The 27,810-nt window shown below is 36.8% G+C and overlaps 1 protein-coding gene across 4 annotated transcripts in view; it reads right to left on the reverse strand.

Moving 5' to 3' along the window:
- Nucleotides 1-27,810, reverse strand: part of CHD1 (chromodomain helicase DNA binding protein 1) — a 54,831-nt gene that overhangs the window by 21,599 nt on the left and 5,422 nt on the right. For all 4 annotated transcript variants that reach the window (XM_063180858.1, XM_063180855.1, XM_063180856.1 and 1 more), the window contains exons 3-16: nucleotides 16,627-16,831; nucleotides 15,533-15,634; nucleotides 14,187-14,254; nucleotides 11,829-11,978; nucleotides 11,250-11,524; nucleotides 7,073-7,298; nucleotides 6,097-6,197; nucleotides 5,667-5,845; nucleotides 4,509-4,636; nucleotides 3,718-3,934; nucleotides 3,010-3,099; nucleotides 1,968-2,158; nucleotides 751-939; nucleotides 274-436 (exon numbers count right to left, since the gene is read on the reverse strand). In XM_063180858.1, coding sequence (XP_063036928.1) covers nucleotides 274-436; nucleotides 751-939; nucleotides 1,968-2,158; nucleotides 3,010-3,099; nucleotides 3,718-3,934; nucleotides 4,509-4,636; nucleotides 5,667-5,845; nucleotides 6,097-6,197; nucleotides 7,073-7,298; nucleotides 11,250-11,524; nucleotides 11,829-11,978; nucleotides 14,187-14,254; nucleotides 15,533-15,634; nucleotides 16,627-16,831 — 2,284 coding nt within the window. The remainder of the gene's footprint in view (nucleotides 1-273; nucleotides 437-750; nucleotides 940-1,967; nucleotides 2,159-3,009; nucleotides 3,100-3,717; nucleotides 3,935-4,508; nucleotides 4,637-5,666; nucleotides 5,846-6,096; nucleotides 6,198-7,072; nucleotides 7,299-11,249; nucleotides 11,525-11,828; nucleotides 11,979-14,186; nucleotides 14,255-15,532; nucleotides 15,635-16,626; nucleotides 16,832-27,810) is intronic.

A 27,810-nucleotide genomic window follows, 5' to 3' on the forward strand; every position in this document is an offset into this window, starting at 1 on the left:
CTGAAGAATTTTACAATTTAAAATATCCATTCAATAGTATGTAATTAAATCTGGGCATATTTATTTACTCAATTCTCTTTCAATTATTCAATTTCAATTAAGAATAAAAAAAACTCCAATGTAAAAACACAAGATGCACATTTAATGGAAAACCTGTTTTTTCTTAATACACTTCAATAAGAAGTAATGAGCTGCCAAGAAACTATAAAATTCTGTGAAAACTACAGATGTAAAATCTCTCTTTTTCTTTTTTTAATTAAAAAGTGACACTACCTGTAAGGCCTCCTGTTTATTATAGAATTCATTATCATCTGGTGGTTTAATGAGGTAGCAATGGTTGCAACACTTCTTGAGTTCCATCATGATGTTCAAAAAGCCTGAGGTACTGCCTTTTGAACCTTTGCTAAGGGCTTTATAATTCCTGGTTAAAATCCACCTATGAAATAAAATGTACAATATTAGTAACTTCTAACCGTATGTGGAAGTAAAACAGATGTAGCTGTCAAAATATGAACAAGCTATAAATTAAAAGCATCTCCCAAAAGAGTATATTAATATGCTGAATAAAAGAAACTACATAAATAGACATTAGACCAATGCAATTCCTGAGCCGTTGTTCACAGGATTTTATTGCTGTGAAACTCTACCAAAGCCCCAACTTCCATACAGTATACAAATCACTGTAATTCAGTAAATTGTACATAGACATAATCACTGAAACAGCAGAATACGCAAAGAGGGGGTACATACTTGTAGTATTGCTTCTGCAATGCACTCATTTCCATCCTCAGAATTTGCTCAACTTTAGCAGGTAAGGACTTTTCTACATCTTTTTTAACTCTTCTCAGCAGAAATGGTTCAAGTTCTTTGTGAAGACTTGCATAACCACATTCTCTCCCTTTGCCATGCTCCTCTTCAAAATCTTCCCATGAAGAAAACCTTCAACATAAAAAACACCCTGATGAAGCAAAATTCAGGAATAAAGGTAACACAGACACAGATCATATACCACAAGAACACTTATACATTCAGATTTCTTCCCCACTCCTTTCTGTTTCATCCCATTTCTGAATTTTCATCTCCCAAGAAATCCCAGATACTGTGCCTGTAAATAGAAGAATGGAATTTTCAAAAAATGTCTACAGAATTAAAACCTCTGATTCCTCAATGGAAATGCAATGTTTCTCTGCAAGGACACTTGTCTAGATGGTTGCAGAAAGGTCCATTATTATATTTTATCAAGACAGCATAAAAAACCAGCTCCATGTCCAGAGGATGTGCAAGAGAATAAGAATAGACTTAAAATATGTCTTGCAGCTTGTATGGTCTAACTAATGTGTAGCTATTGTCGGTACTAATAGACTTGGAGAATGGAGTTTATGATCAAACGAATAATGGCTACCCAACCTCAGTGGCTTTGCTTGTACTGTTCTGTATAATCCATAGCTCAGCTTAAACAGAGCGATGGTGCTTGGGATTTACAAGACGTCTAACAGGAACATGCACTTTCACACACGACCTCTAGTTTACCTTAGGTTTAAACAAGTCAGTACACAGTCAGGTCAATGCAATAAGTTTACTGTATTCAAAACACATGGGAAAACCAGCTATCTGATTGAATTACAGTATATGTGGCATCTTGACACAAATTTGTTTTCATCAATAGTATTAACATATGAAAAATTTCACTCTTCTTCCCCCAGAGCAAATCTATATGGTTTTTCTTTTAGGTGAAGATGAAGCCTTTTCCCCAGGTTCTGATCCATACATCAATCCATCATTTTTGCACACTGCTAAAATGGGAAAAGGTGACATCTGCTACCAGCATTACTTACCTAAAGCAGCATCAAAAGATACTTTCTGTAGAATATTTAAGCTATCTTTCAGTACAATTCTCTATTTCTACCGATTCTCACATCACTACACTACTTCACAACAAAAAACTTAACACAAAAAATCTTTCTTACTTTTCTGGCATGATGAAGTGGAGTAAAGACCAAAGTTCTTTGAGAGAGTTTTGCAGAGGTGTTCCAGTAATAAGAAGACGATGGTTAGACTTAAAGTCTATTAAAGTTTTGTACAGAAGAGAGTCATCATTTTTTAAACGATGAGCTTCATCAACTCCTATAAATGCCCAATTCAGACCACCAAGGAATGACTTGAAAAGGAAATGGAGATGGGGGAAAACATTATTGAAATCAACAAATTACATTATTTTCCACATAATATAAACAAGCTCTCAAACTGATCACTTCTTGGTTTATTTCAATAAAATAACAGCTATATGTTTTTAGTAATAATTATGGCTTTTACATTTTCAGGTTCAATGAAAAGCTGTGTAGTCATCCTAAGAAAACATAAATTCAATTTCTTATTTAAAAAAAATGCCCAGAACTCTGACCCACATTTTTTTACATGGCAGGAAAAAAATCATTATTGTTTTCTTCCCATACAAACACTGAAGTAAACAAAGTCAAGTGCTTCTTGAATAATTGTATCAACTTCCACATACTGTTAGAGGTATTAACAATAACTCCGCGCGCTATCACTTCAGAGACAGTATTAATACATGTGCACATACATATGCAAGAATATCACAGAAAAATAATTTGGGATTTCCTAGTTTTGCATCAAATTTGGGATTAAGGTTCTGTTAGGTTTTGCTTCAGTTCCTTGATGGTGGTCTGCAAAGAAGCAGAGCAAGAAGCTCAGAGGAGATCATTACAGCAATGAGATTCTCAAGCAAACTGAAGAAAATTAAGTGTTACCCACCTCATAAAATGGGAAAAGGCTGAAAGCCTGACCACATGTATGTAAAATCCAGAAGTGCTTAAAATAAGAAAAGACTCCCAAGAAACAAAAACCAAAACCCCAAACTACACACTGTTGTAGCACAACTATCAGACTCTCCATGAATTTAATGGGACATAAATCAAATATGTGCAAGTCTAAGCAGAATTATTCTATACTGGGGAAATTATTTTTACCTCCCCAAAGAAGGGCAATTACCTTATCCTTTAGCAAAATTTCATATGTTGTTAAGAGTATGTTAAATTTCAATCGTTTGGTCTGCGGATGCATCCATTCATGAGTTCTTATCTACAAAAAGAAACAAGTAAACTATAAGCTGCAGAAAAAAGGTCTTGCTGACTGGAATCAACTGCAACAATGTAGATATTTACTAGCATAAAACAATATGATAATGGAACAGAAGGACGACACACATATATATAATATTAATATGTATATAACATATAAATATATATATGAACATATATACATTTTATACATAAATATGTACACACGCATATGCATGCTATACACACACACGTACACATTTTATAACAGACAAGGACTCTTTAACAGGTAAGATTAATAACATTAACAAACCAACAACCTTTCAGGAAAGTAAGATCATGACTGGCTTTCTTATATACTTATATTCACTATATCCACCTAAACAATCACATGAGAGAAGATAACTGGTTTTCAAATGCAAAATTCTTAATTCTGTCCACTATTAAGTAGAAAGGAAACTTCTCACACACATTTACATGAGATCAAAATCCAAGTCTTCAATTCACATTTTAAAGACATAGGGCTTCAGCAAATATTTCCTCAGTCCCAACCAAAAAATCTGAGATATGCAGATGATAAAAATATTAAGTATGTCTTGTTTATGAACAAGACTTTCCAATGACAAGGAGAAATACTCACCATATTTCTACTAGTTATATCTCCTAAGTAAACTACAGCATTCATCTGAGGAGCCCAGGTTTGAATCTCTCTTTGCCAAGACGTCAAGGTAGAAAGTGGCACAACCAACAAGAAAGGCCCATACAATTGATGTTCATGAAACAGGTAGTTCAGAAAAGAAATTGTTTGTATTGTTTTACCTAGACCCATTTCATCTGCGAGAATACAGCTATTCCCTCTAAAAAAAAAGAAGAAAAAAAAGGAAACAAAACTATTTAGGGGGTGTGTGGAGATTGGGAAGGTTTGGATTAAAAGAAATCATTATCTTTTGAATATAAAATCCAATCATAAGAGTTTTCAAGATTTTACTACTACACATTTTGAAGACATTTATTTACATTGTTTTTCCATCACAAGATTTCCAACTGCTCCTACCCCCCGAATTAACAAAAAGGTTTTAAGTAGTTCTCCTGAGTCTAATTTTTAAATTTTAACAGTAATATTGACATTCTATAAATGTTTGTTCGGCTTTTCTAATATTACTGGTTTAGGTCTGTTGGTTGTTTTAAAAATATTACTTATTCCATTGAAACTAAAAGCAAAGCAATGACACATCTTAGCTGCTTTTTGTTGAGAACAACCATAAAATTGTAATTTTGGTACTACTTAGAGCAAAACCAGTCCCTTCAGATCTCTGTTTTGAGCTTACAGTATGAAAGTTTCCAACTTTAAAAAAAACCCACCCAACAGAAAAAACCATTTCAATATGTTACAAATGCTTGCAATTTACAAACAAAATTGAGAGTCCTTACTTGCACCATGAGTGAGCAAGCCAATTCAACCCATTTAACTGATAATCTCTTAACTCTAAACTTTCGTGTCCTCCAATGTAAGATGGTTGTTTTTTTAGTGCAACAAATCGTGGCCTTTGTTTTAGAACCTGTGAAAAGCAAATTGATCATCGGTCAATGATTGAACTGCAACTGAAATTACCAAAAGATCTTCCTAAAGAAAAAGTAACAGGAGGTATTTACTAACTCATCAACTCTAGTTTTTATCTATCAGTGTAAGCCAGGCCATAAAAAAACACCAAGTAATTGGCAAATTGAAACTAGTTTGATTGCCAACCTAAATGTCACAACATGAATGACATTAACTCACTCAAAGTTTCCTTTTAAAATAAACTGCAATACTAAACAAATCCATTTCTGAATGCTAGTAAAAATGCAGAGGACTGGCATCTACAAAACCTATTCTCAGTAGTGCTACTGTCCAGACATCCTACTATACAACATTATTGGCATTCTGAAAAAACTTTCAAAAAACTCACAATGTGTATTTGATATGTAGATTAAAAAAAAAAAAAATCTCATTTTTACTATTGCAACTGATGTGGTAGCTTGAACTTGGCCAGGAGCCAAGCTGCTACCCAACTGCTTACTCACTTACCACCCTAGAGGGATAAGAGAGAGAAATGAAAAGGTAAAAAGTGGGAAAAAAATTGTGGGTCAAAATAAGGAGTCTACTGGATGAAGGAAAAACACCCAACCAATCAAAACAAAAAACATATAGAAAAAAAAAATCCCACAAGGGACACAATGAGTCACACATCAATTCACCAGCAGACTGATGACCAACAAATTTCCAGGCAACAGGCAGCCCCTGCTCAGCCCACTAATTTATTGCTGAGTAAGACATTAAACGGCAACAAGCACCTCTTTGGTCAGCAGGTGGTTCAGCTGCTACTGGTGTGCTCCCTCCTAACCTTCTCAATAGTGGGGAACGAGTACACAGGATACAGAGAAGGCACTGCGCAAGCACTGTTCAGTAACAGCCAATATGTGTTACCAAAACCATTTAGGTCACAAAAATAAACCACAGACTGCAGAGCCTGCTATGAAGAAAATTAGCCCTATCCTAGTCAGACCTGGTACAGCTGATTATAAATCTATTGCAAGTTACCTACTCACCTTGCAATCTTTAAAGGGAGTGGTCTTGGATTGATTTCTGCTGAAGTATTCATCAATGCGTGCCTGAAATTTTTTGGCAATGAGAGCTCCATCTTCCCAGCTACATTCAGAATAAGGTAGACCCTGCCACTTACAATAGTAGTCTGGATAACCAGCAGCTGATTTCTGATTTGAATGAGCTGCAAAAATGCATCAGAATTCTGATCAGCATTTTACTTCTGTACTGTAGGAAAACATTCATTTTACATGATAATACAACAGAAGCTAGACCCATACAGACAGCCTGACAGCTTTTCTCTTCACCTGAAGTTTTGTTTTGGATTAAAATTTTGTGGTATCAATATTTGACATTTCTTAACTATAAAAACAAGATCATTGAGAACATAGAGAATCCCTGGCATTGATTTCTGTCCACAAGTTTGTAACATACCAATTATTCTTTCCACTATCTGGTATTGTTTATGTAGATCATCTGTAAGCTCCTGCTGGCAGTTGTAATATTCCACATCTTCTGGAGAAGCATTTTTCAGCCTGGAGCAGGAATTAATTCACAACACTTATTACACCATATACTTCTAAAACTAAGAAAATTCAGCAACTCTACAGCTCTGAATGTAAGCATCCCATGAATCTTGCCTGGAAAGTTTTTTTGAAGGAACAACCTAAAAATCCCTACTACAAAACGGCTGTGTCTGGCCTAAGTGCCTCACCATTAATGACTGAAAATACTTATAGCTGAAAATTAGTATTCTCCATTAGTTGCTTGACTAGTACAACTGATAGCTGTAGCTATCTCTCCAGATAAGCAGTACACTTTTACAGGTTATTTTCATGGAATAGTACTCAGGGTGGCTCACTCTGTAAGAATCCATGTTACGATTAGTGGCTAAAAATCCCACCAGCATTCACTGATTATATTAAACATTCTAATAAAACTGGACACCAAAGAGATGACTTTAAAATGTATGTATTTCTTCATGGTTTTTATTCTCAAGCTTCAACCTCAGGTTTCAGCAAAGAAAGCTGAATTCTGCAAAGTCACCTGAAATGGCTAATGCACCAAGAAAACATTGATCCTTGAAGCAATTCTTGAAGAACTCCAATCAAAGTATAATGGAAAAATTACCAAAAGCTACAATTTATTACTCATTTTTAAATACTACCCATCTTGTTAAAACTCCATTTATACCATACAGACACATACACACACACACGCACACACACACACACCAGATTCATAGAATTATGTTACTGGAACATGTTAAAGGGGCTTTGGCTTTCAAAGTTTTTGTCTTCCCAAAAAGACAAAAAACAGTTACCTTCTCAAAACCAGGTAACAGGTCTCAGAAACAAAACAGAATACCTACAGTGTTTCAAAATAACTATAATTAAAAAAATATATTCACCATCGTTTTGTTTCCTGATCCTTTTTCTTGTAATTGTCCAGTTTCTTCATTCCTTTAACATTTTGTTGCTTCAGTGTTTCCTCAGTTTCCCAAGTGTTGTGGATGTGTGACCAACCTTTCCATTTAATAAGATACTGCACTTCTGCTGGCTCCTTTGATTTTTCAAACCCAGCATTTGGATCACCATCGGCCTCAACTGCATATATTGTGGTTGCAGCACCTGTGGCTGAAAAAGAAACCACACCATATGCCTTGAGTAAGTGTGTGTTGTTGTAAGTTAACCAGTTAAAAATGTAGCAAAGTAGTTGGTGGTAATTTTACATGAGCACATACTTGACCAGTGCCTACTGCACTCATGTCATTACTATTATTTGAAAGATTATGATGTAGATATATTAAGACATGCACAAGTAGTCAAGAGAATAAAAGAGCAACCAAAATTTCTACACCTACCCTGCAATATCTTATCTTTCCTCATGAAAATTTTATTTGCATTCCCGGTTTTTAAAGTAGTCACTAGGGAATGCTCCACACTTACAATGCTTGTCATCTTCTGCTACACTAGTCTTATCTCTGAGCATAAAAAAGACATCTGATGTTATATCTGATCAGCTTCAAGACATGAAAAACCTACTAACAGGGACACTATAAATCTCCTTCTTCCTAAACAAGTTTGTTGCTTGTCCTGACTCTGTTATTTTACGAGGTAAAAATTATTAAGTACAGATTAAGCACAGACTGTATTGTAGCTGCAGCACACTAGCAGCAGGTAACAGCTCATTTTGGTGAGGACAGGGTACAGAATCACAGAATATTCTGAGCTGGGAGGGACCCACAAGGATCATGGAGTCCAACTCTTCAGCTTGTACAGGGATAACCCTGGCATTATTACCAGCCAGCTCTAACCAAGTGAGCTAATCTCAGTGATGTTGATAAGGAAATGAGACCAGCAAGCTGGTGGGGCAGATAAACTCTGCCTAGAGAGGCAAATGCCAAAAAAACAGCAACATCATCTATGCAGGAAGAATGTAAGAAGCTTTGTTCCTAAGGCTTTGACTACAGTAGTAACACCATACACTGGAGCAGGATATGGGAGAGAGAATTTGAGAGAAGAGTACTAGCTGTGACAAGGGTCAATCATTTAAGACAGCACGTATAACTAATGGAGAAAGGTAGACCTGCAGTGCAAGAGGCTTAGCATTTGAGTGGGGTTTTTTCATGTGTTTGTTTAGATATCTAAGAGTAGTATGGGAGGACTGGTTACTTGGGACAAGGAGCAGGCTGAGATACATGACAACTGCTTTGCCTCAGTCTTCACTATGCAAGTGACTAAGCCACACCAGAGAAAGCAAAGGCAGGGAGGGAATGGGAGAAGGAGGAATCACCCACTCCAGGAAAAGATCAGGTTTGAGACCAATTAAGGAAACAAAGTTTCAAGTTCGTGGGACCAGATAAGATACATCTACAGGTCCCGAGGGAACTGGCAGATGAAATAGCTAAGCCACAACCATAATCTTTGAGGTCATGGTGGTCCAGGGAAGTTCATACTAACTAGAAAAGGAGAAATATAACTTCATTTTCGAAAAAGAGGAAAAAGGAAGACCCCAGGTGTTGTATTCATGTTGTTGCATAATTATATTTCCTGAGTCTCATACCTTCTTGGTGGTTTTCTCATGGCAGATCTTCACAGCACTGGTGTTGTTGCTTCTCGGTCAGGGCTCCTCTCCCAGGCTCTCCCTGACCACCCCGCCCCCTTTTATCTCAGCTACCTCCATGGGCTACAGCTGCTGCCCAATCAAGGACATCACAGCTGCAGCCCATTTACAATAACTAGAATCAGGGCAGGGTCACTAATACAATACAAAGATCTTTCACTGCCATTCATATATTTACAATACATAAGTTAACTCAGGCCCCTACACCCAGGCTCTAGGGTCCCCACCGTAACAAGGATGTGGGCTTTCTGGAGTAGATCCAGAGGAGGCCACCAACACGGTAAAGTGGGCTGGAACAGCTTTGGTATGAAAGCAGGCTGACAGTTGAGGCTGCTATGCCAGGAGAAGAGAAGCCTCTGGGGAGACCTTGCAGCACCTTCTAGTACCTAAAGGAGGCTATAAGAAGGCTGGAGAGGGACATCAGACAAGGGCACATAGTAGTAAGACAAGAGGTAATGACTTTAAATTGAAGGAGACTTATATTAGGTATCAGGAAGAATTCTTTGCTAAGAGGGGGGTGAGGCACCATAACTGGTTGCCTGGCTACACCCAGAGAAGCTGTAACCCAGGAAGTAAGTGTTCAAGACCAGTTGCATGCGTCTTTGACCAAACTGGTGTAGTGAAATGTATACCTGCCAATGGCAGAGGAGTTGGAATTAGCTGATCTTTAAGGTCCCTTCCAACCAAAACCATTCTGTGAGTCTATGATTTTAACTTGCAGACTCAAATACAAAGCAGAATTCTAGATAGCATTGCAATTTTAGATGCATTTTCTGTAGCCATTCCACACATTGTTCTGTATTTGTACTGCAGTACCTGAAATCATTATTTCAGTGGTTCAGCCTTACCAACACTGTCTTTCAATGTTCAGACTACTAGTCAGCTCTCCCATGTAGTCTACTTTCTGCACATACACAATTTGCACTGATCAAGACCACTGAACTGTACAAACAGCATCACAACAACATGGTGTGCATTCATGCAATAGAGAGTTATCTTCCACCTGATTTTTACACTCTACTCAGGTATGCAATTTTTCTGTATTCTACAATACTTAGAAAGGAATAGAAACATTCTTACAAATATAAAAGGTGCAACAGTATGACTTCTTTGTAACTGTGGTGGTTGGACGGGAAATGGGATTTCTGGGATGCTGTGGTCACTACCATCAGGCCAATGGATGCTCAGATTGTAGGACCACCTCTGAGAAAAACACAGGGGTTAAAACCCAGAGCTGCCCGCCCCAGGAGTCTCTTGGGACTTCTGTGGGGAGAGGCTTTGGATCTCTCCCCCTGTCCCAGCTGCCGGCTGGGCCGGGGGAGGGGAAAAGCCACGTGGCCATGAGGTAGGCCCAGCCCAAGGATGGAAGGGTGGAAGAGACCAAGAGACATCAGGCAGCCCCCCAGGGAAGAGAGAGAGCCAGCATCTGAATCCGATAGCAGCGCTGGCCCAGGAGGAGAAGGGGGGGGAGTGTGAGGGCATTGTGGGAGTTCCAGAGCTCTGGGACAGGCAGAGACTGAAATTTTAACCCTTTCCTTGCATGACTGAGACCTTGCAAAATGCTGATCCTCCTGGTGCTGAATGAGAAGAGAGATAAGAGATAAGAGATAAGATAAGAGGGAATGGGCCACGAGGGAAGTGCAGAAGACTTTTGAGTGGGGGAGAGATGACAGAGTGGCCTTTTGGCTGGACTTTTCTTGTGTGGCCATAGACAGAACCATTTCTTTTTTTTCCTGTGACACAGAGACTGCATTTAGGGAGAGGCAGTGCCTCAAAACCGGGAGGGTTCAGTGTAGGTACCCCTCGGCCCCAGGGGATGAAAAACTGGGGGGACAGATGTCCCGAAAGAGAGACTGTGCCTTTTTTGGAGTGAGACAAGGCATCCTTGAAAGACAACCCTAGAAGCAGCTCTGGTCCATGTACAGTGGTGAGAGCACTGGGTATGGAAGGAAGATGTCACGATGGCATAAGGACTTTCTGGGTGGCGCTGAGTGACATGGGAGCACACGAGGTTTCAGTGTGTTTCCAGGGGAAGTCTATGGTGCAAGAAGGACTCCTCTCCTCTTGATGAACTGAAGATTGAGTATTCTAAAGGGTGGTGCCGGACTGAGAGTTGGTGATTTGGGGGAATGTATTGGACTGGGGAATTTGGTGGGGGGGAGGAGGAAAGTGCTTTTTGTAAGGTTTTCAATTTTTCCCTTATAGTTTTTTTCCTTCTTTTCTTGTAGTTTAGTTAATAAAGTTTTCTTTATTTCTAAGCTGGGGCCTGCTTTGCTTATTCCTGGTCACATTTCACAGCAGATACCAGGGAGAGGGTATTCTCATGGGGGCACTGGCTTTGCGCCAGGCCTAAACCATTACAGCAACTTTAAAATGATTGCTTTTTAACCTATAGACAAGAATATGCATTGAAGTTGCACCGTGATCTTAACAAGGATTTTAAAAACACTTAAAAAATATACCTCCTTTACGGCCAACTCGACTATCCATAAATTTCTCTATAGTTTCAAATTCATCTTCTTCAGGTTGTGGAACGTCTTCTCCACAAACTTCTAGCAAATCATCAGAATCTGTCTTAGTTTCTTCAGCTTCCTTGTAACTAATGTTGACTGTCGCCTGACGACGAGATCCCCTCTTATCATAATCATCATCATCCTCCTCCTCATCATCATCCTCTGAAGAATCAAGTTGCCTCTTTTTTGGTCCTGCATTTTTCTTCCCACTTTTTGGCTTAATTCTTCAAGACAATAATGTATGACACAAAAATGACGTTTCAATGGAGGCAACAATTAATTTTCTGCATTGTTTTCTGAATACAAGTATTTAATGAATGTTCAATTACTCTCCTTTCATTTAAAGCAGACAGGAAAATGTAGTCACTAGAAAGCATAAATATATTGTCATATTATGTATATTAAAAAAAACCCCTTTTTTTTGTCAGTAAGTACTACCATTTTCAGTCGAATGCATAGTAGTAGTAAATACTCAGTTGGTTTTTAGAAATAGTTTAGAATAGAGCATTCAAATGCCCAACTTCTTACCTGGTTGGAGGTTTACGGCTTTTGACCTTGTTTTTCGGCTCATAGTCAGATTCACTCTCCTCACAGCTGCTTTTCTCTCTGTCTTCCTCAGACTCAGAATCTGAACCTGTTCCCGACATTGACCCTGATCCTGACATTTGCCAGTCTTCACTGTACATGATGAAAGACAAAACAGTAATTTCATATTGTTACATGTTTTAGAACAGTTATTCACCCATGAGGGATCTGCTGTTATTTCAGGACTCTTCACAGAAATAAAAACCTTGTAACAGTTATTTCAACTGATGAGACAGAAATTTATCCTCAGTGAATACTGGGTAAGTTAAAAAATGTCCAATGGCATCAAAAGGATTTGGACTAAGAGGTAGATTTAAAATCTAAAAAAACAACAAAAATCTGGATTTCCATATAAATTTCAGCATGAAGAAATGAGTGAACAAGACATTAAGAAAACAAGTGTACCTGGTAAGATACACTTCATCAGAAGTTAGACATGTTCAAAACATAAAGTTCTATCATACTGTATTCTGCAGAGTCTCATATTTCTCATATTGTCTAATGCCTGCGGTCTCTGTGGCCCATGTGAAGAATCGGCAACTTTGGCACGAGAAATGAAAAATAACAGAGGCAGATTTGAGAAATGCAGAAAAACCTGAAAACCTGAACTGCAACAACTAGTGAGTGGCACTAGCTCCCAAAAGCTTCCACTAAACTCTCAAATCAGTGCTTCACAGCCAGGCAAGGTACTATGAGTAAGACACTTGTGACTGACTGTCCTAGGTTACAATATAAAGATGTATTCTATTCCCATCTTCAAGAGCTGCTGAAACCAGGAGGGGTATTGTTTTATCCTCATCTCCTGTTAATGGGCCCAACAAGGCCTTGCCACATGACTCAGAGATAACTCCCTCCAGAGGCCATTTCTATTTAATGGGTAATCAAGAACCCACTGCATAACTCAGAATGATATCAGCCCATCGTGAGATGCTCCACCCAAGGGGGAGGAGCTAAGCATCACCACCCAGATATAATCTGGGCTTTGGGACAGAACTGGCAGCCCTTACCTGTTTCCAGAGGACAAGCGCTTCCAGATCTTTTTCACAGGATCACCATTTCAACAAGACCATTTTATCTAGACTGCTACCACCACCCTAACTAGCAGGGTGTCAGGTTGTATTCTGACTCCGTCAATGGTTTTCTTCTTTTGTACTATTCCATGTATTTGGTTTTTGTTGTGTTGTGTCTGTTTAAGTTGAAGTGTACCGTTTCCCCCTTTCTTGTAATGGCTCTGCCCTGGTTCTCTCCTCCCTTCCTTGTGCTGCCAGTTATCCCAACTCCTCCCCAGTTGCCATGGCATCCAATGTATCCTATCGCAAATCCCTCCCCAGTGTCCTGTCCACCACTCAGCACTCCCACCTTTCTCTCCAGAAACTTCCAGCTAGAGCGTCAAGTGATTAGTTCAGGGACTGAACACCCTCAAGTTATCCCCATTGGTGCTTTCCCTAAGTCAATCTTTTGTATCTCACTCCTCCCTGAAATTCTATTTGCCCGAGGACTGACCCCTCCCCTGTCTCCTTTCCCCCTTATAAGCTCTTGTAACCTCTCTGAAACTGTCTTTGGGTGTTGGTTCCCCTGGGACTCAATAAACCTGGATTCACCACAGCTGGAGTCCGCTCTCTTCCTCTGCTGATTATAGCTGCAAGCCACGTCCTTCAACAAGGCTATCATTGCTGTGTCATAGCATAGGGCGATTGCCTTAGGTGCTGTCCTGGATCACTGAAATCAGGATAGTGCCCCCATACTGCTAGCTGTGCTGGATTTCTAGCAGGGACATCCAAGAAGGACAATCCTTCTCTAGCTGGCTGCTTCAGGTTTTATTACCTTTTCCTAATAAACTGTATTTCTGACTTGGAGTCTCTCACTGGTTTTGCTTTCAACCCAGAACTCTGAGTAGCAGGATTCCCTGGTTTCTGCTTAACTGAAATTTTTTAGTTCGTGACAGGAAAGATGTACAGTATCTTGAATCAAACTCTGACTTCATGCAGGAAAATTCAATCTTAATACCTTAAATAACAACTTTAATAGAGTTAACTTGTTGTTAAACTGCAACAAAGTTAAACTCAACAAAGTATTTTAGAAATAAAAGCACTGATGAATGTTTTCAAACATATTGCAGACTCATACTGCGAAAGTAGTGCCATAGAGATGCTCATTTGACAGTTCATTTTAAAATTACAAAATTAGAAATGAAAGATCAAGATAATTAAGAAGAGAAGCATTTTAAGAGTGAGGAAATGAAACATAAGCATCTGTCTCTATGATAAAAAATTTGTGCTATTACTTAGGAAAATAGCTTACTCTTTATGTGTTTTTTTCTTGGTTTCACTGGATGAGTCATCTGCTGAATCTTCACTACTTGAGGAGTCCTGCAGAGGAAGAAAATAAACCAAAGCCAAAGGACATAAACCAAAGACAACTCATTTTTACAAAAACAATTATGTAAAAAATCTTCTAACAAGTAGATTTTGAAACGATATATCAGTTTCCACTGTCAAATTTTACCCTCTTCATGCCTTCCAATTTAGCTGTTTGAATCCTGGTATTGTTTTTGTACTTACCCATCTATGAATACACTATGCCAATACTGCTCTGGAGAACACCACATAAAACTCCCAGCTTAAAAAATCAACATTGTGCCCACATAAAAACAGTCATGGTGTAAGCTGCTCCACATTACTCAAGATGGCATCTCTATAAAAATCCTAATGAAATCTCCTACCCTCAAGAGCTTTTTCACCTTTCATATCCGTTCACATTAAAACACCAGTTTAAGAAAATTTTGAGAATAACATATTCCTTCTTTCTTTACAATAAAAGTAAAAACAAGAACCCTCTAAAGCTAGGTTTTCTTAAGACCAGTCTCATTGTCTTAAACTTAGTTTAGAATAACTTTTATCCTGAAAAGCATCTTTCTTCAAGACAGTGCTTAACAGGTGTAAATTAAAATTTTAATGATACATGATTAAGTTTTCTGTTTAAAAGATGAGCTCCTAAATCAGACAAAAGCAGAAATTCAACCAAATGTGCGTGACTACAGTACAAAGTCTTTGTAATACAGGACAAAAAGACAGCTTTACAAATAAATTACATTTCATGGTTCCGATTACTGTTCTTAAAAGATATTCCTACTGCAAAAAGTCAGTATTTCTTTAGCCTATGATTTAGGTTTTGAAATACCTGGAATACAGGTCTCATACTTAAAATATAAGAATTCTTCTGTGGTAACTACTACTAGACTTGTAAAAATTAGTCTTCTACTTCATATGGAATTTCTTAAAACTCTAGCAGGCATCTTTTCCAAAAACACATTGAAAAAATAATTTAGCATTTTTATTTGTCTTTACAATAAACTCAAGAAGCCAGAAATACAGTGTAAGTCAGCACTGTGTGGCTTGAAAATTTTGTCTAGACAACACAGAAAAGCTACGTAAAAAAAGCACAGAATAGCACTGCTGTAATTTTGGGACAACTCACTTGGAAACAAGTAACCAGAGGTATCTTTACTTTTCTGCATAAAAATGTCAGTTATTTGAATGTTAATTTTATAGACTAACCCCAGGCTTCTATGCTCACTCAGAGAATATATATATTTGCTCAATGTAATTTTATTGCAATGTGTACATTTTAAAAATTACATTAATCACCTCTTCTGAAACACTGTCTGATGAGGCTGCCTTTTGTTGTTGCTGCTTCTTGAGTACTCCTGATCTTTGCACGGCAAGTATACTTGGACTAGACTTCCAAAACTAAACAGGAATAGACATGCAAGAGTCAGTTAAACATACTGAAAATCTCCAGTTTACCACATATTTACTTTTCCTAAGTAGCATCTTAATTTTATCAATTTAAACATTTCACTACAAAACACTTAACATTAACTAACAATATCAGACAGCTTTTTAAAGTCGTAAGATTTCTACAAAACAGAATGTTATATGCTAATCACTAGGATGATTACTGAAACATGTTTAACCATAGTTGTGTAGGTAATTGTTAAAGCAAAACTTCATAAAGTACATTTTTAAATTCACACAGATAAATTCGTTCAGATTGCTCAACTGCTATGATTTTGTTTCATACAGTAATAGTTAAACATATGGGAAAAAATTTAACAGAGAATCCTTAACTGTCTTCAGTTCTTGGTGTGATTCATCCATAACTACCTTCATAAATACGGTATACTACTCCATAAACATGGGAGAGCGCATGTAATTCTGGCCCACTGGATTGAAGAGATTTCTCAACATCACTTTTTTCCTGCTCTTAGCAGACTTATTGATAAAGAAAGCTAACCATATGTAAGCCTGAAATCTCTACACAATTATTTATACACACAATGAAACCAAGCATTTGAGAAACAATGTAAAAACAGAATTCAGGAACAACAGTATATGTTATCTTTCTCTTACATAAGTTCCAGTAAATAAGCACATGCTTCTGTATGATGAAATTTAGGTAGCCTTTTAACTGAAAATACTTACAACTGTGAGAATTTTAAAAGTACAAATTTAAACACTTATATGAGAAACCTGCCCAATGTTTAAGGCAGCAAAGTACATGCTTTCACTAACCCAATCAAGTTAAAAATCTAATTAAGAACATTTCATTACCTCTTTTTTTTAATGAGCACTGCTCTTTAAAATAATTTTTAAATATGTTTTTACTATTCCCTTTCCACTTTTTTAGTATTTCCTTTGCCATTTCCTTGACAAAGAATTCATTTATATATCTTGTTTACCTCAGATCCGTCAACTTTTGTTTGTTTAGATTGAATTTGTTTCTTCTCTCTAGATGTGTCAGACTCTGATTCTGACCGAGTCCCTGACTCTGAACCAGAGTCAGAATCACTGCTGCCTGACTGGCTGCTGCTTCCGTCACTACTGCTTCCAGAACTTGAACCAGATCCAGAAGCTGATGCTGACCCAGAATCATCATCTGATCGGCTGCAATGATAAGTTAGTAGGATATTACACAAGTGCCAAAGTAACAGGATTAAAAGAAAAAATAAGACACCTTAGCTTTACCTATAACTCAACTGCTAAGTCAGACCAGACTACATAAGCAGAGTTGAAAAATGCTAAAAATAAACAGGGAATAAGAATTTAAAGTGTAATTAGATACTTTATGTGAAGCCAAAATAAAGATAAAGCAAAACCATTCAAATTATTACAGCAGTGTCATACAGGGAAATTAAAAGTGGTAGAAATGCTTTGTAGCCATACAAACAAGCTTCACTCCCTTCAAAATCCCTGCCTTTAGAGCCATCAAATGCCATACTAGCTAATGGTTTAGACTACTTCACAAAAGACTATCCAATATTGTTTTCAATAAAGCCATGCTAGTCCTTAAAACAAAACAGAAAGCTACACAGACCATGGTCTTCTGTTAAAAGAGCAGCATAAACTTTCCCCACACAGGCAACTCTGAATTTATCAGAGGTGGTAAGACTTGTGCCAAAGCACTTTCTTTGGCATACATTTGAGCTGTCTAAATTACTTCATCTGTATATTCATCTTACACCACATTTAACATAATTAGAACACGCATTAATTAAAGATACTTCTTTTATAATTTTAGCATTTGTTTTTCACTGAGTAGATGAGTTTAAAACTTTAGTAAAATTCCTTACTAGATTAATACTACATTTCAAAGATATCATGAGAAAGAAACAGCGCATGGCAAAATTATTTCAAATTATGTACACACTGTCACAAATGCTTAAAAACCAGAGTACACATGAAGCTGGAACTGAAAATGTTAAAGCCAAAACCGTATCAAAGCCCATCTGGTCTCTGCCAGCACAATTCATCTGGCTGACAATCAGCTGGAGATGAGGTGAGGGAGAGGGAAGATTGATCATTTGCCCCAGAATATACTTAACTGACTATTTTACAACTGCAGAACAAAGCAAAATCACTCCTCTGCTTTTGCTGCAACCAACAAAACTGTGCCAGAAAAGAAGAAATGAAGCTATTCATTAACAGATCCCTGCAGAATGCACCTCCATCAGCCATCTGCAACCAGCAACCAGGAAAATAAAGAGGGGCTAAGTAAACACAGTGAAGCTTCCTTGCTCTGAAGGGCAAGATGTGGAGAAACGCTGCTACATGCCAGAGAGACTACAGAAGGCATTTACTAACTGTAAATGAAGATATATAGAAGAAAACTCAGCATGGAGAGACACAAATAAATACCGGACAAAGTTCTAGTCATAAAAAGCTAACAAAAGTATGTAAATCCTACAGAACCTTGAAAGAGGGGAAAGGAATCAAGTACCTTCATGCAGGACAAGGCTTGCTTGAAGAGGACATTAATAACATGGATTCCCAAATCAAAAACTTATGCAAAACACAAAGCCATATGGATGGTAATTAAGTTAGCTTTCCATATAGCAGTAAAATTGTTCACACATACTAATACAGTGCTAACCATAGGTTTAACTGCATACACAGAGGCAACCAAGACAAAGTGCCTGCTTTCTAAGGTAGCATGGGGAAACTAACACTGGAATAAAACATCTTCGTCAACTTCCTAACACTGTAAGAAACATCTAAACCAGATACAGAAGAGAATGGTGGAGAGATAAAAGAAAATACAAAAAAAAATTTCAGTTTACTCAGATAAGTAAGCCAGAATTACACTGATTAGATAGAATCACAGAATCATCAAGATTGGAAGAGACTTTTCAAGAACATCCAGTGAACCCAGCACTATCACTCAAACTCCTAAACCACACCACCCAGCACCAGACCAAATGCCTCTTGGATATCTCCAGGGATAAACAATTGATGGGAAATTTTAAGTTGTTTTATGTTCTTCCCAAAATTGAGTGTAAGTTTAAAACCAAAGAGGACTGAAATAGGGAAAATAAAACTGTAGTGGATAATGGTATTTGCTGTAGAGTTCAATGCAAAAAAACCAGCTAATACCAGATTTTATTATTTACTAAGAGATCAGCTACCTATCATCTAAGGTCTCTGTTAAACAATAGCAACATGTCAACGTGTGGATTTTGATGTAGATCATACAGTATTCGAAGACAAGAACATGGGCTCCTTATCTTGCCAGCTAGCTCTCAAAGCTCTGAGTCTGGTAATGAATTTCCATTAGGCTTACAAGAAGGACCAGCAATGTAAGAGCTATTCCATAATCCTTGTTTCTCAAAATAAATTGGCCTGATTTGGATAAAAGCAGCCTAACAGAACTCACATCACAACACATAGTAACATCTGACAAAGAGTAAAAATCTTAATTCAACCACATTACTAATAAATGCAAGACCAGAAAACAAACCTACACGCGGAAGTAAAAGAAATGGGGACAGAAATTACAAGAAAATTATAAGAAATTACAAGAAGAAAAAAAACAAATAATAAAGTTCACCACAACTGATTTAGAGCTTCCCTAACGATACCATGCATAAAGGACAATGTAGGATCCCTACCAGAGATTACCATATGGTACACAGAACAGCAAAAAATAGTCAAATGAAATTCAAACACTATAGCACCAATAATAACTTACTAGGCTTTCTTATGCCACAGCATCAAATAAGAACAAGGAAAGGGGAAAAGACAAACTGAGTAGCCTGAAACAATTTTACAACCAGGGTAACAGCAACAACTTGCTGAAATATTTATCAAAGCTTAGTAATCCACGACAGTTTACATACATGCATAAAACATTTGAAATTAACTCACAAAAAGCACTACAGATGTTCAAACACACAAGGCTACTCTATGTTGGGAAGAGCCTACTTCAACTATAATCATCCAAATTAATGCAGCTGCGTGAAACTTGTGTGAATTACAAGTTCTGCCTGTGCACCACATAGTCCCAGATATCTTCATAGAACTACAGCATGTATTAAGAAAATTAGGTAAGAATAACAAATAGGTTTTCACTTCTACAGTTGACTTGCCTGTTGACTTCTTCCTGATTGACTTACCACAGAACAAGTAACTGACAGGCTCTCTTGAGGGCTACCAAAGCAATGTTTCTTTTATCATGTACTGTCATACACTCTTTCAGCCTGAAACCTATAGGCACAAACTTACAAAGATAGCCCTATAAGTCAGAAACCTAAAGCTCTTGTTTGCAAAGGAGACAGAAAGTCGAATAATATATAAGCTCTGCATAACAACAAATTGCAGATCTTTAAGACAGTATAGACAAGCAGCACGGCATGAGATAGAACATTACAAATCCCCGACAGCTGCAACAGTCCATACTTCAAAGAACTTTCCTCCACAGAAATATGAAGGGTTTGAAGCAACAGTAACAGAGATGCGGCACATAAGGCAAAAAACACATCTACAGGAAGAACTACAGGTTTAGGGCTCAGTTTTCAGCGTGCAAAATATTTTCAATATTAGAGAGAAAATTTTTCTTTCTGTAAGTCAAAGACCCAAAAAAGAGCATGTTTATGCCAAGATCAAAATTTTATACTCTTCTGGATGCATACTGTCCTTTTGCTTTTCCTGTACTTAAAAAAAATAAAATATTTGTCTAGCACTTTTAATGATAATATTTTGTGTAACACAGCAGTTTAAAGAAAACATTTTTGTAGAAACACAAAAACAACAAAACCTCTATTGTCTAACAGGACTAGGTATATTCAATTTCTGTTTGAATAGATAATTTTTCAGTCCAAGAATTAGTTATTAATTAGCTATAAAGTTCTGTATCTGCAAGACAGAAAGAAAGAATAGTTGATTATCAACTTTTTTTTTTTTTATTTCTTCACATATCTCACGCAAAGCAGTTTTAGACTGATATCACATTCAACTAACAATCCACTTTTGATATAATGAAGCACCTTATTTGTTTTTTACAAAACACCTGTAAAAAAGCAGCAGCAATGAAGTAAAAGCACAGACCTATGTAACTTTTTCTAACAATGAACAAATCCACCAAAATGTGCACAGACTTATTTGGGACAAAGCGAAAAGAGTTATGTAAACAGGAGAGTAAAGAAATACGTTTCCCGTTACAACAAATGGAAAAGTTAAATATATCCATGGCATTTTCTAGCCATATCTCTTAAACAGTGTCCATAATGAAAAAATGGGGCAGTAAAAATTAAGTCTTACTGAAAACCCAATGCAGCAGCAGTTTTCCATTTCAACTTCTATTAGGCATAGATACTAGCAGTTACTGTATCATATCAATTTAACACAGAGAGACCAATGATTTCTAGCACTTTGCCTCTGCAGATGTAACATCACTGGGACATTATCTGTACTTCTACTTTTGTTTCACACGTAGAACAAAACAATGAGTTGTTGCTTCACATTATCGCATGAGCCAGACTGACCCTGCCTCAGGACTTAGCTGAGAAACTATCTCTTAAAGACAGCCTTCCTAGTGATAAAGACAATCCATACTTCAAACTGATGTGAGGAATGCCAGGATTTACCTAAAGGCTTTATCATGCTCCAAGGAGCCAGCCTTGGAGCTGCAGTATTTGCCCTAAAGTGTTTTATGAATGAAAAACAGCTTCCCCTTCTCCCAGCCACACCACACTTCACTGATGAGTGAAAACTGGCACATGAAGACAATGGTTATTAAAGAGGAGTGCACATAAGCAGACAAGACAATCAGTGGGGGTACGTAAAGAATACATTGGAACTGATATTAAGATTTATTTTTTATTTAAAACAAACAAAGAAAGCAAAAAACCCCACCCAAACCAAAGTAACAACCTATGAAATGCAAAAAGGAAAGGATGGGAAGGACAGCAAGGGACAAAAAGGAAGGAAGGGGAGGCAAGGAGACCCCCAAACCACAAAGTAAACTATACAAATATTCAACTATTTAATAAATGATTTGATGTTGGAATGTTGGGGGACACAAGACAGATAATGGACTTTGGACCTGGTTAACATAAGAGATTTGATTACAAGATGACTCGGCAAAAGCGAATGGAACTTTGAAAATTAGACCTAGGTTGCAAGAAGACTAAATCAGACACATTTATCAGAAAAAAAATCCCATTAAACTCTGCAAGCAAGAGATGTTATACGCTTAAGTTTGTGTATGTGATTTTAACTTAATCATTGTAGCACACATTACTAGTCTCTCTGAAATAGCATATAAGCGTTTGTATCCAACAATAAAATTGGATATTGATCAGCGAATCAGTCTTCCCAGTCTCTCTCCATCGCCAACAGTTTGACACCTGTAAGCTCACTCAGCCCGTATGTCTGTCTGATGGCCCGGTGTCACATAAGGCAGTTGAGGGGCCCTGGAGTAAGTATCTGCTCCACAACCCAGGGGTGACAGTGGCGCAATCACTCCATTCCTTCTGTGTGCAAGTGAGAGAGACCTGTGCGCAGCTTATCTCTGCCCGATGAGGTGGACTCCTGGATAGTATTACTTAGTTTTAACCAAATTAACCCTTACAGAATGGAGTAGTTTAAAAAGAGTCCTGTAAGGAAACAATGGACTCAAAGTACTGTGAGTGCATGTGAAAAGAAAATGCACTACAGCACTACACTTCTATTACAGTACAAGCTCTTCATAAGCCACACTCCCAAGGTAACAAACAATGACAATTAATGACATCTGACAAGAATTTGGATTAAAGAAAATTTCAGTTATCAAGACTACTCAAAATACTGCTTAACATTGTTAACAATTACTCGTACCCTAAATGTGTATCGTATCTTGAGATATTAGCCAATGGTAGCATGAAACCATCACAATTAACAAGACACCTGAAAACTAACAATCCAAAACACAAAGACAAACCTTCATTTTTTCCAGCAATGTTTCAAGTAATGCAATAATAGCAAATCTTGTACTTTAAAAAATGTCCCTTTTTTTAATGATAAATTAAAGTAGCAACCTGAGGTTTTCTTACCTAAGAGCAAGGGGGAAAAAACCATCATGCCATCTGAGAATTGATTTTTTGTGACTTAAAAATAGGTAAAATAATGCATGGAAAATTACAGTGACAAACTGAAGCCCATTTCTTTGACAGCAAATGCTGTTCAAAGACACATAGAAAACATTGCTGAAGATTTGAAAAAACAAGTACTAGAACAAATCATCCATTTCAGAAGGTTTGCTCTACAATTGGATGAAAGTACAGATGTTTCTAACATGTCTCAAATTCAGGAATTTCAATAATGAGGTACATTAAAAATTACTTTTCCTAAGCCACTAAAGGAAAAGCATTAGAGAAGTTACTTTATCAACAGTAAACTACTTCTTTAATTAAAAAAAGTAAAAAAAAAGTTTTATGAAAAAACTATGCAAATATATCTGGGAATGTGTGGTTGCTTTGACTGGAATAAAAAACAGAGTCTAGTAAGGGTGGTAAGAGATTGCAGTACAAAATAAATTCATCCACTCCATCAACAACTGGCAAGCTACTGCAGCAAAGAATCTGGAGCCAGAAGAATGTAGGAAGTCACTGATGTTCTTAATTTTAAGAAAATAAGTCTATTAAATAGTAAAATATTTACCATATTTTGTAACAAGATAGGAAATTAACTTAAGAAACTATTTATGCCATAAGAGGTTTAACTACTAAGAAGCACTGTCGACAAGGAATATTTGTTTGTTTTAAAAAGAAGAGTGCTTCAAATATACTGACCATTTCTGTGGAAATAATTTGTTACCAGTAGTATGCTACCTAGCAGATATTTTTGAAAATAATAAACAGACTTTATATATCCCTTCCAAGTGAAGGTGACATTTTAACAGTTAAAAAGCAGGTGCTTTTCATAAGAAACTCATGCCATAGAGATAGCATTTTGAAAACAGATGTTTGGAAAGGTTTCCATCATTATATGATCATATTACTAAAACCAATGCATGTTCCCTAAAAAAGCTATTGTATTTATACACATTAAAAGCTGGGGGATAAAAATTTCCAGCCTTTATGAAAATCTTCCAAGAAGTTTCAGTGGGTTTTGAACCCATTTGTTAAAAACATGAAAACTGTAACCCCTTCAGATTAACACACATGAAATGACTGTACAGGGTACTTGGAAATTTACTAGACAAAATATAATAAAAACCTTCACATAATTAGCTGATGGCATTGAAAAAAATAGTACTACAACTTAGTAAGTGCAGTAGACAATGCACTTCTTCCATATGAAGCCATGTATCTCTGCTGGGTATCTTCTTAGATGTACTAATCACTAAAATAAGGTAACAGAATAAACTTAATGAGGAACCATACCTTCAAGACACTGTGTCACAAAATGCTAAACCAAGATATTACTAAACAAGAATATTCTTAATATTTTTATTAAGTGATAAAATAGTTATTTTACCAATAAAAATCTAATATTTTCAAATACTAAATCTTTATCTCATAATTTTAAATTTTCTAATTCTTGTATATGTTTTATAAAGGTAGATTTTAGTACAAGTACTACTACATTTATATACTTCATAAATAAAATATATATACATTGAGATGCATGCTGAAATATTGCCAGGAGTGCACAAACAACAATTTTGGAGACCACTGCACCAAGGCATTAAACAGAAAAGGTAAAGGAGAGATGTCCTCCTTCACCCAGAGAAGGAGCAAGCCTTGGTTATTAAAAACAAACATCAGTCTGTAGTCCATTTTGCAAAATTAACTATGACACTCTTCCACATCAGCAGTAATTCAGATTAAATCCTAGTATGCTAGATGCTAAACTTAAGAGTAGAAATGGAATTACTTAGGGATATACATTTACACACATGGATTCAAAGTGAGCATTTACATCTGTCATCTCCTCATAGTAAAAGGGGAACAGAGAAACGAGAAACAGAACTGTAAAGCTTCTCTTTAACTGCTCCTACCTTTGCTCTGAGTTACAGAAATATTTACACAATTCACACTGGGAACAGTATGCCCTGCCACACTTTGAAAACACATTCAGTCCTCACCAATACATTCATCTATTGGTGAGGATATATAAAAACAACTTTTTCTGACACTGATATTTTTGCCCTCTCCAATGTCCCCTATGGTGTCAAAGAGAAGACAGAGCTTTTCAAAGCTACTTCTGTTCTCATAAACATTCTTAAGCATCTATGAAAATGTGGAAGAAACAAGCAGGAACAATCAAGCAGTATTCCTTGAGACTGCTGTCCTGAATCCAAGGCATAAACCAGTGGAAATCAACATAGAATCTAGGAAAAAACACTATACCAATTTCAAATGAAAAAGGCATCTTTGGTATTATTCAGTTTTAGCACATCTACTACATGGTGTAACACCTCTCCTTTCTATGTAACACCTCTCCATTCCTGCACATGGAACTGCAGATGTGACTGATAAAACAGGCAACAGCATAGAGAACTCAAACTACACTGCAGTGTCTAGCAGCATCACAGCAAATTTAGAGCCCATTTACCAGTTTTTGAAATGTAATTGTTTCGGTTTCTGAAAGTTATAGGAAAACACATACAGAAGTTTCAGACAGATTTTTAGTAGCTTAGCTGACATTTTCTTCATCTGCTGAAATGCTCAAAACAAGTATCCTGCCACACAGCCATTAGTTTAGCTGCCACAGTCTTAAGTTCAGCTTCACTAGTTGATTCTTTAGAACAAGATGCCCCTGAGAGAATCATACAATGAGAAACTAGTCACTAGGAATACAGATCCTAAAATGGAAAGCTAAACAAGCCACACTCTGGAAGAACTGACAGGAAATTTAGACTCCTGTCTAGGACAGTAACTGATCCAGAAACAGCTAATTTAACATCACTGATTTCAAGTGCATTCATTAGACAATGTTACCTTAGCCACCTTCTGTTTCAAGGCTAGTAAATCAGAGTGTAACAATTTAAGCAAACTATAGCTCAACACACTAAGAAGTAGAGATTACTATCTGCAAAGTCTTTGAAACTTATCTGAGATGACAGTGGACTGTCTCCTTTGATGCTTGGTTGCTGGGTTTTTTAAAAAAAGCTGAAGGAAGAAAAGCATAGGAATTTGAAGAACCCATTCAAAATATGCAGAAGTAATAGATACTAAATGCCAAACTCATAAAATTACAAGTAAGTTTCTATATGCAAATGTTATGTAAATAGTTTTATTTCTTCCAGAAATCTTAACTATTTAACTTAATTAGAATGCATAAAGCAGATTTATCTTATTCATCACTGCCAGTAAAGAACAGAGGGCACAAGAATATAATGTTCAATCTGCCAAATGTTATTTCCTGTTCTCAGCTATTACAGAGTATGAACTGCATTGAATTTTCCTGGTATGGGCTAACATTCACCAATATTGTGTTTCCTGTCCTGCAGACTAATTATTTGCTGCTACTACTGTAAGCAAAGCAACGTTATCAAAATTAAACTGATACCTACCAACTTTCATGAACGTATGAACTACAATCTTTATTTGAAAGATACAAGTCACGCCTCTTAAGAGCACAAAGTTGTTCCAGGAACCCTTCACAGGCAGGAGGTATCAGAGATTACCAGGGGTCTACTACTTTGTTGTGTAATCTGAGAAACCTTCAACACATAGCTGGATCCAGCAGCAACAAAATTATGTCTTTACTGGAAGCTCCTTAGAAACTACCAGCAAAAAGTATTACATGGAATTTAACAAACAAACAAAACAATCTTTGAAAACCCAAACAAACAAACAGACAAAAAAAACCCCAACCAAACAAAGAAAATTGTTGAAGACAGCTGAGGGACCACATCTGGACAGGTCTGATGTATACACTGCTGGTATCATAACACTTCGTTTGGAGGAACATGAAAAGCTTGCATCAGCTAAAATCCTGAAACTTCTAGAGTAAAGGAATTTAATTTAAAATATGTGGTACAGGTATGTGACATCCAGTTGGGTTACACAAAACACAGGGATAAATTCAGCAAGAGTTACAAAACCAAAGTTAAGAACACATGCAGAACAAGAGCCAGACCATGAATTTTTAATTTTTTCTTTTCATTAGAAAGGTTTCTAGGAAAAAAATACTTGGGCTTGGATACATGTTCTCTCTGAACTCTTCCAAAAAGAAGGGGAAAGATGCTTTTAACTTGGATTTGGACACCTTATCATACTTTAGTATGCTTAATTTTTTAACAGATTGTTCCTGATAAAATAACCATTTGTTAATTAAGGAGAAAAATACTGCAAAGAGCTTTATCCACTAGCTCTTTACAGTTCATGCTACCAACAGTTTTCTTTACCATTCAGGTACTTTCGTTGATCTGAGAATTCCTGTGCAGTAAATATGTATCTAAATATATACAGTTTTATTTACAGGCTCTCTCTTGCTGTATACACTTTTACTAATACCATCTATTAAACTCCTACTAAAAAGAAGTCAGTGCATACAAGTAATTCTGCAAATATGCTTGGTCAATTTCTGTTTTAACTCCCACTTAGATTTCAGGAAAGCGAGAACCTAAAGTCATGGCTTTAAACAAATCTTCTTTACCTTCTATGGAAGGTATGCATTTATATAGTAAATTGAAGCCTGTTGACCACGTCTTTACTGTTTACTTAATTATGTGATTCACAGATTGTGCAGTCCAGAAAACAAATTAAACCCACTGAAATTCCTCTCTTATTTTAACATCAACTTTCAAGTGTAAAAACTTGTAGAAGTCTTTGGTGTAAACAGCTGCTTCCTGCTTACTGCAAAAATGGCCAGCTACCTTCCACTCAAGCAACACTGAGCACATGCCTTTTTACCTAGGAAAGAAAGATATGCTCAAGTCCTCTATACCTTGTTCTGCAGAAACACATAACAGCAAAGAGATAGGAAATCAGATTGTTATTCAAATAGTGCCAACATTTCATTGCTGCAGTCCTTGTTCTACCTGGCACTTGTCTTGCAGTTCAGGTACAACTGCCCTTCCTTGCTGATTAAGCTTTCTTATTGCGATGTAATTTGAATGTATGTATTCACATTGAAGTTTATATGATGAATTGTACTGA

This window comes from Melospiza melodia, chromosome Z (genome assembly GCF_035770615.1).
Source record: "Melospiza melodia melodia isolate bMelMel2 chromosome Z, bMelMel2.pri, whole genome shotgun sequence".
Lineage (NCBI taxonomy): Eukaryota > Metazoa > Chordata > Aves > Passeriformes > Passerellidae > Melospiza > Melospiza melodia.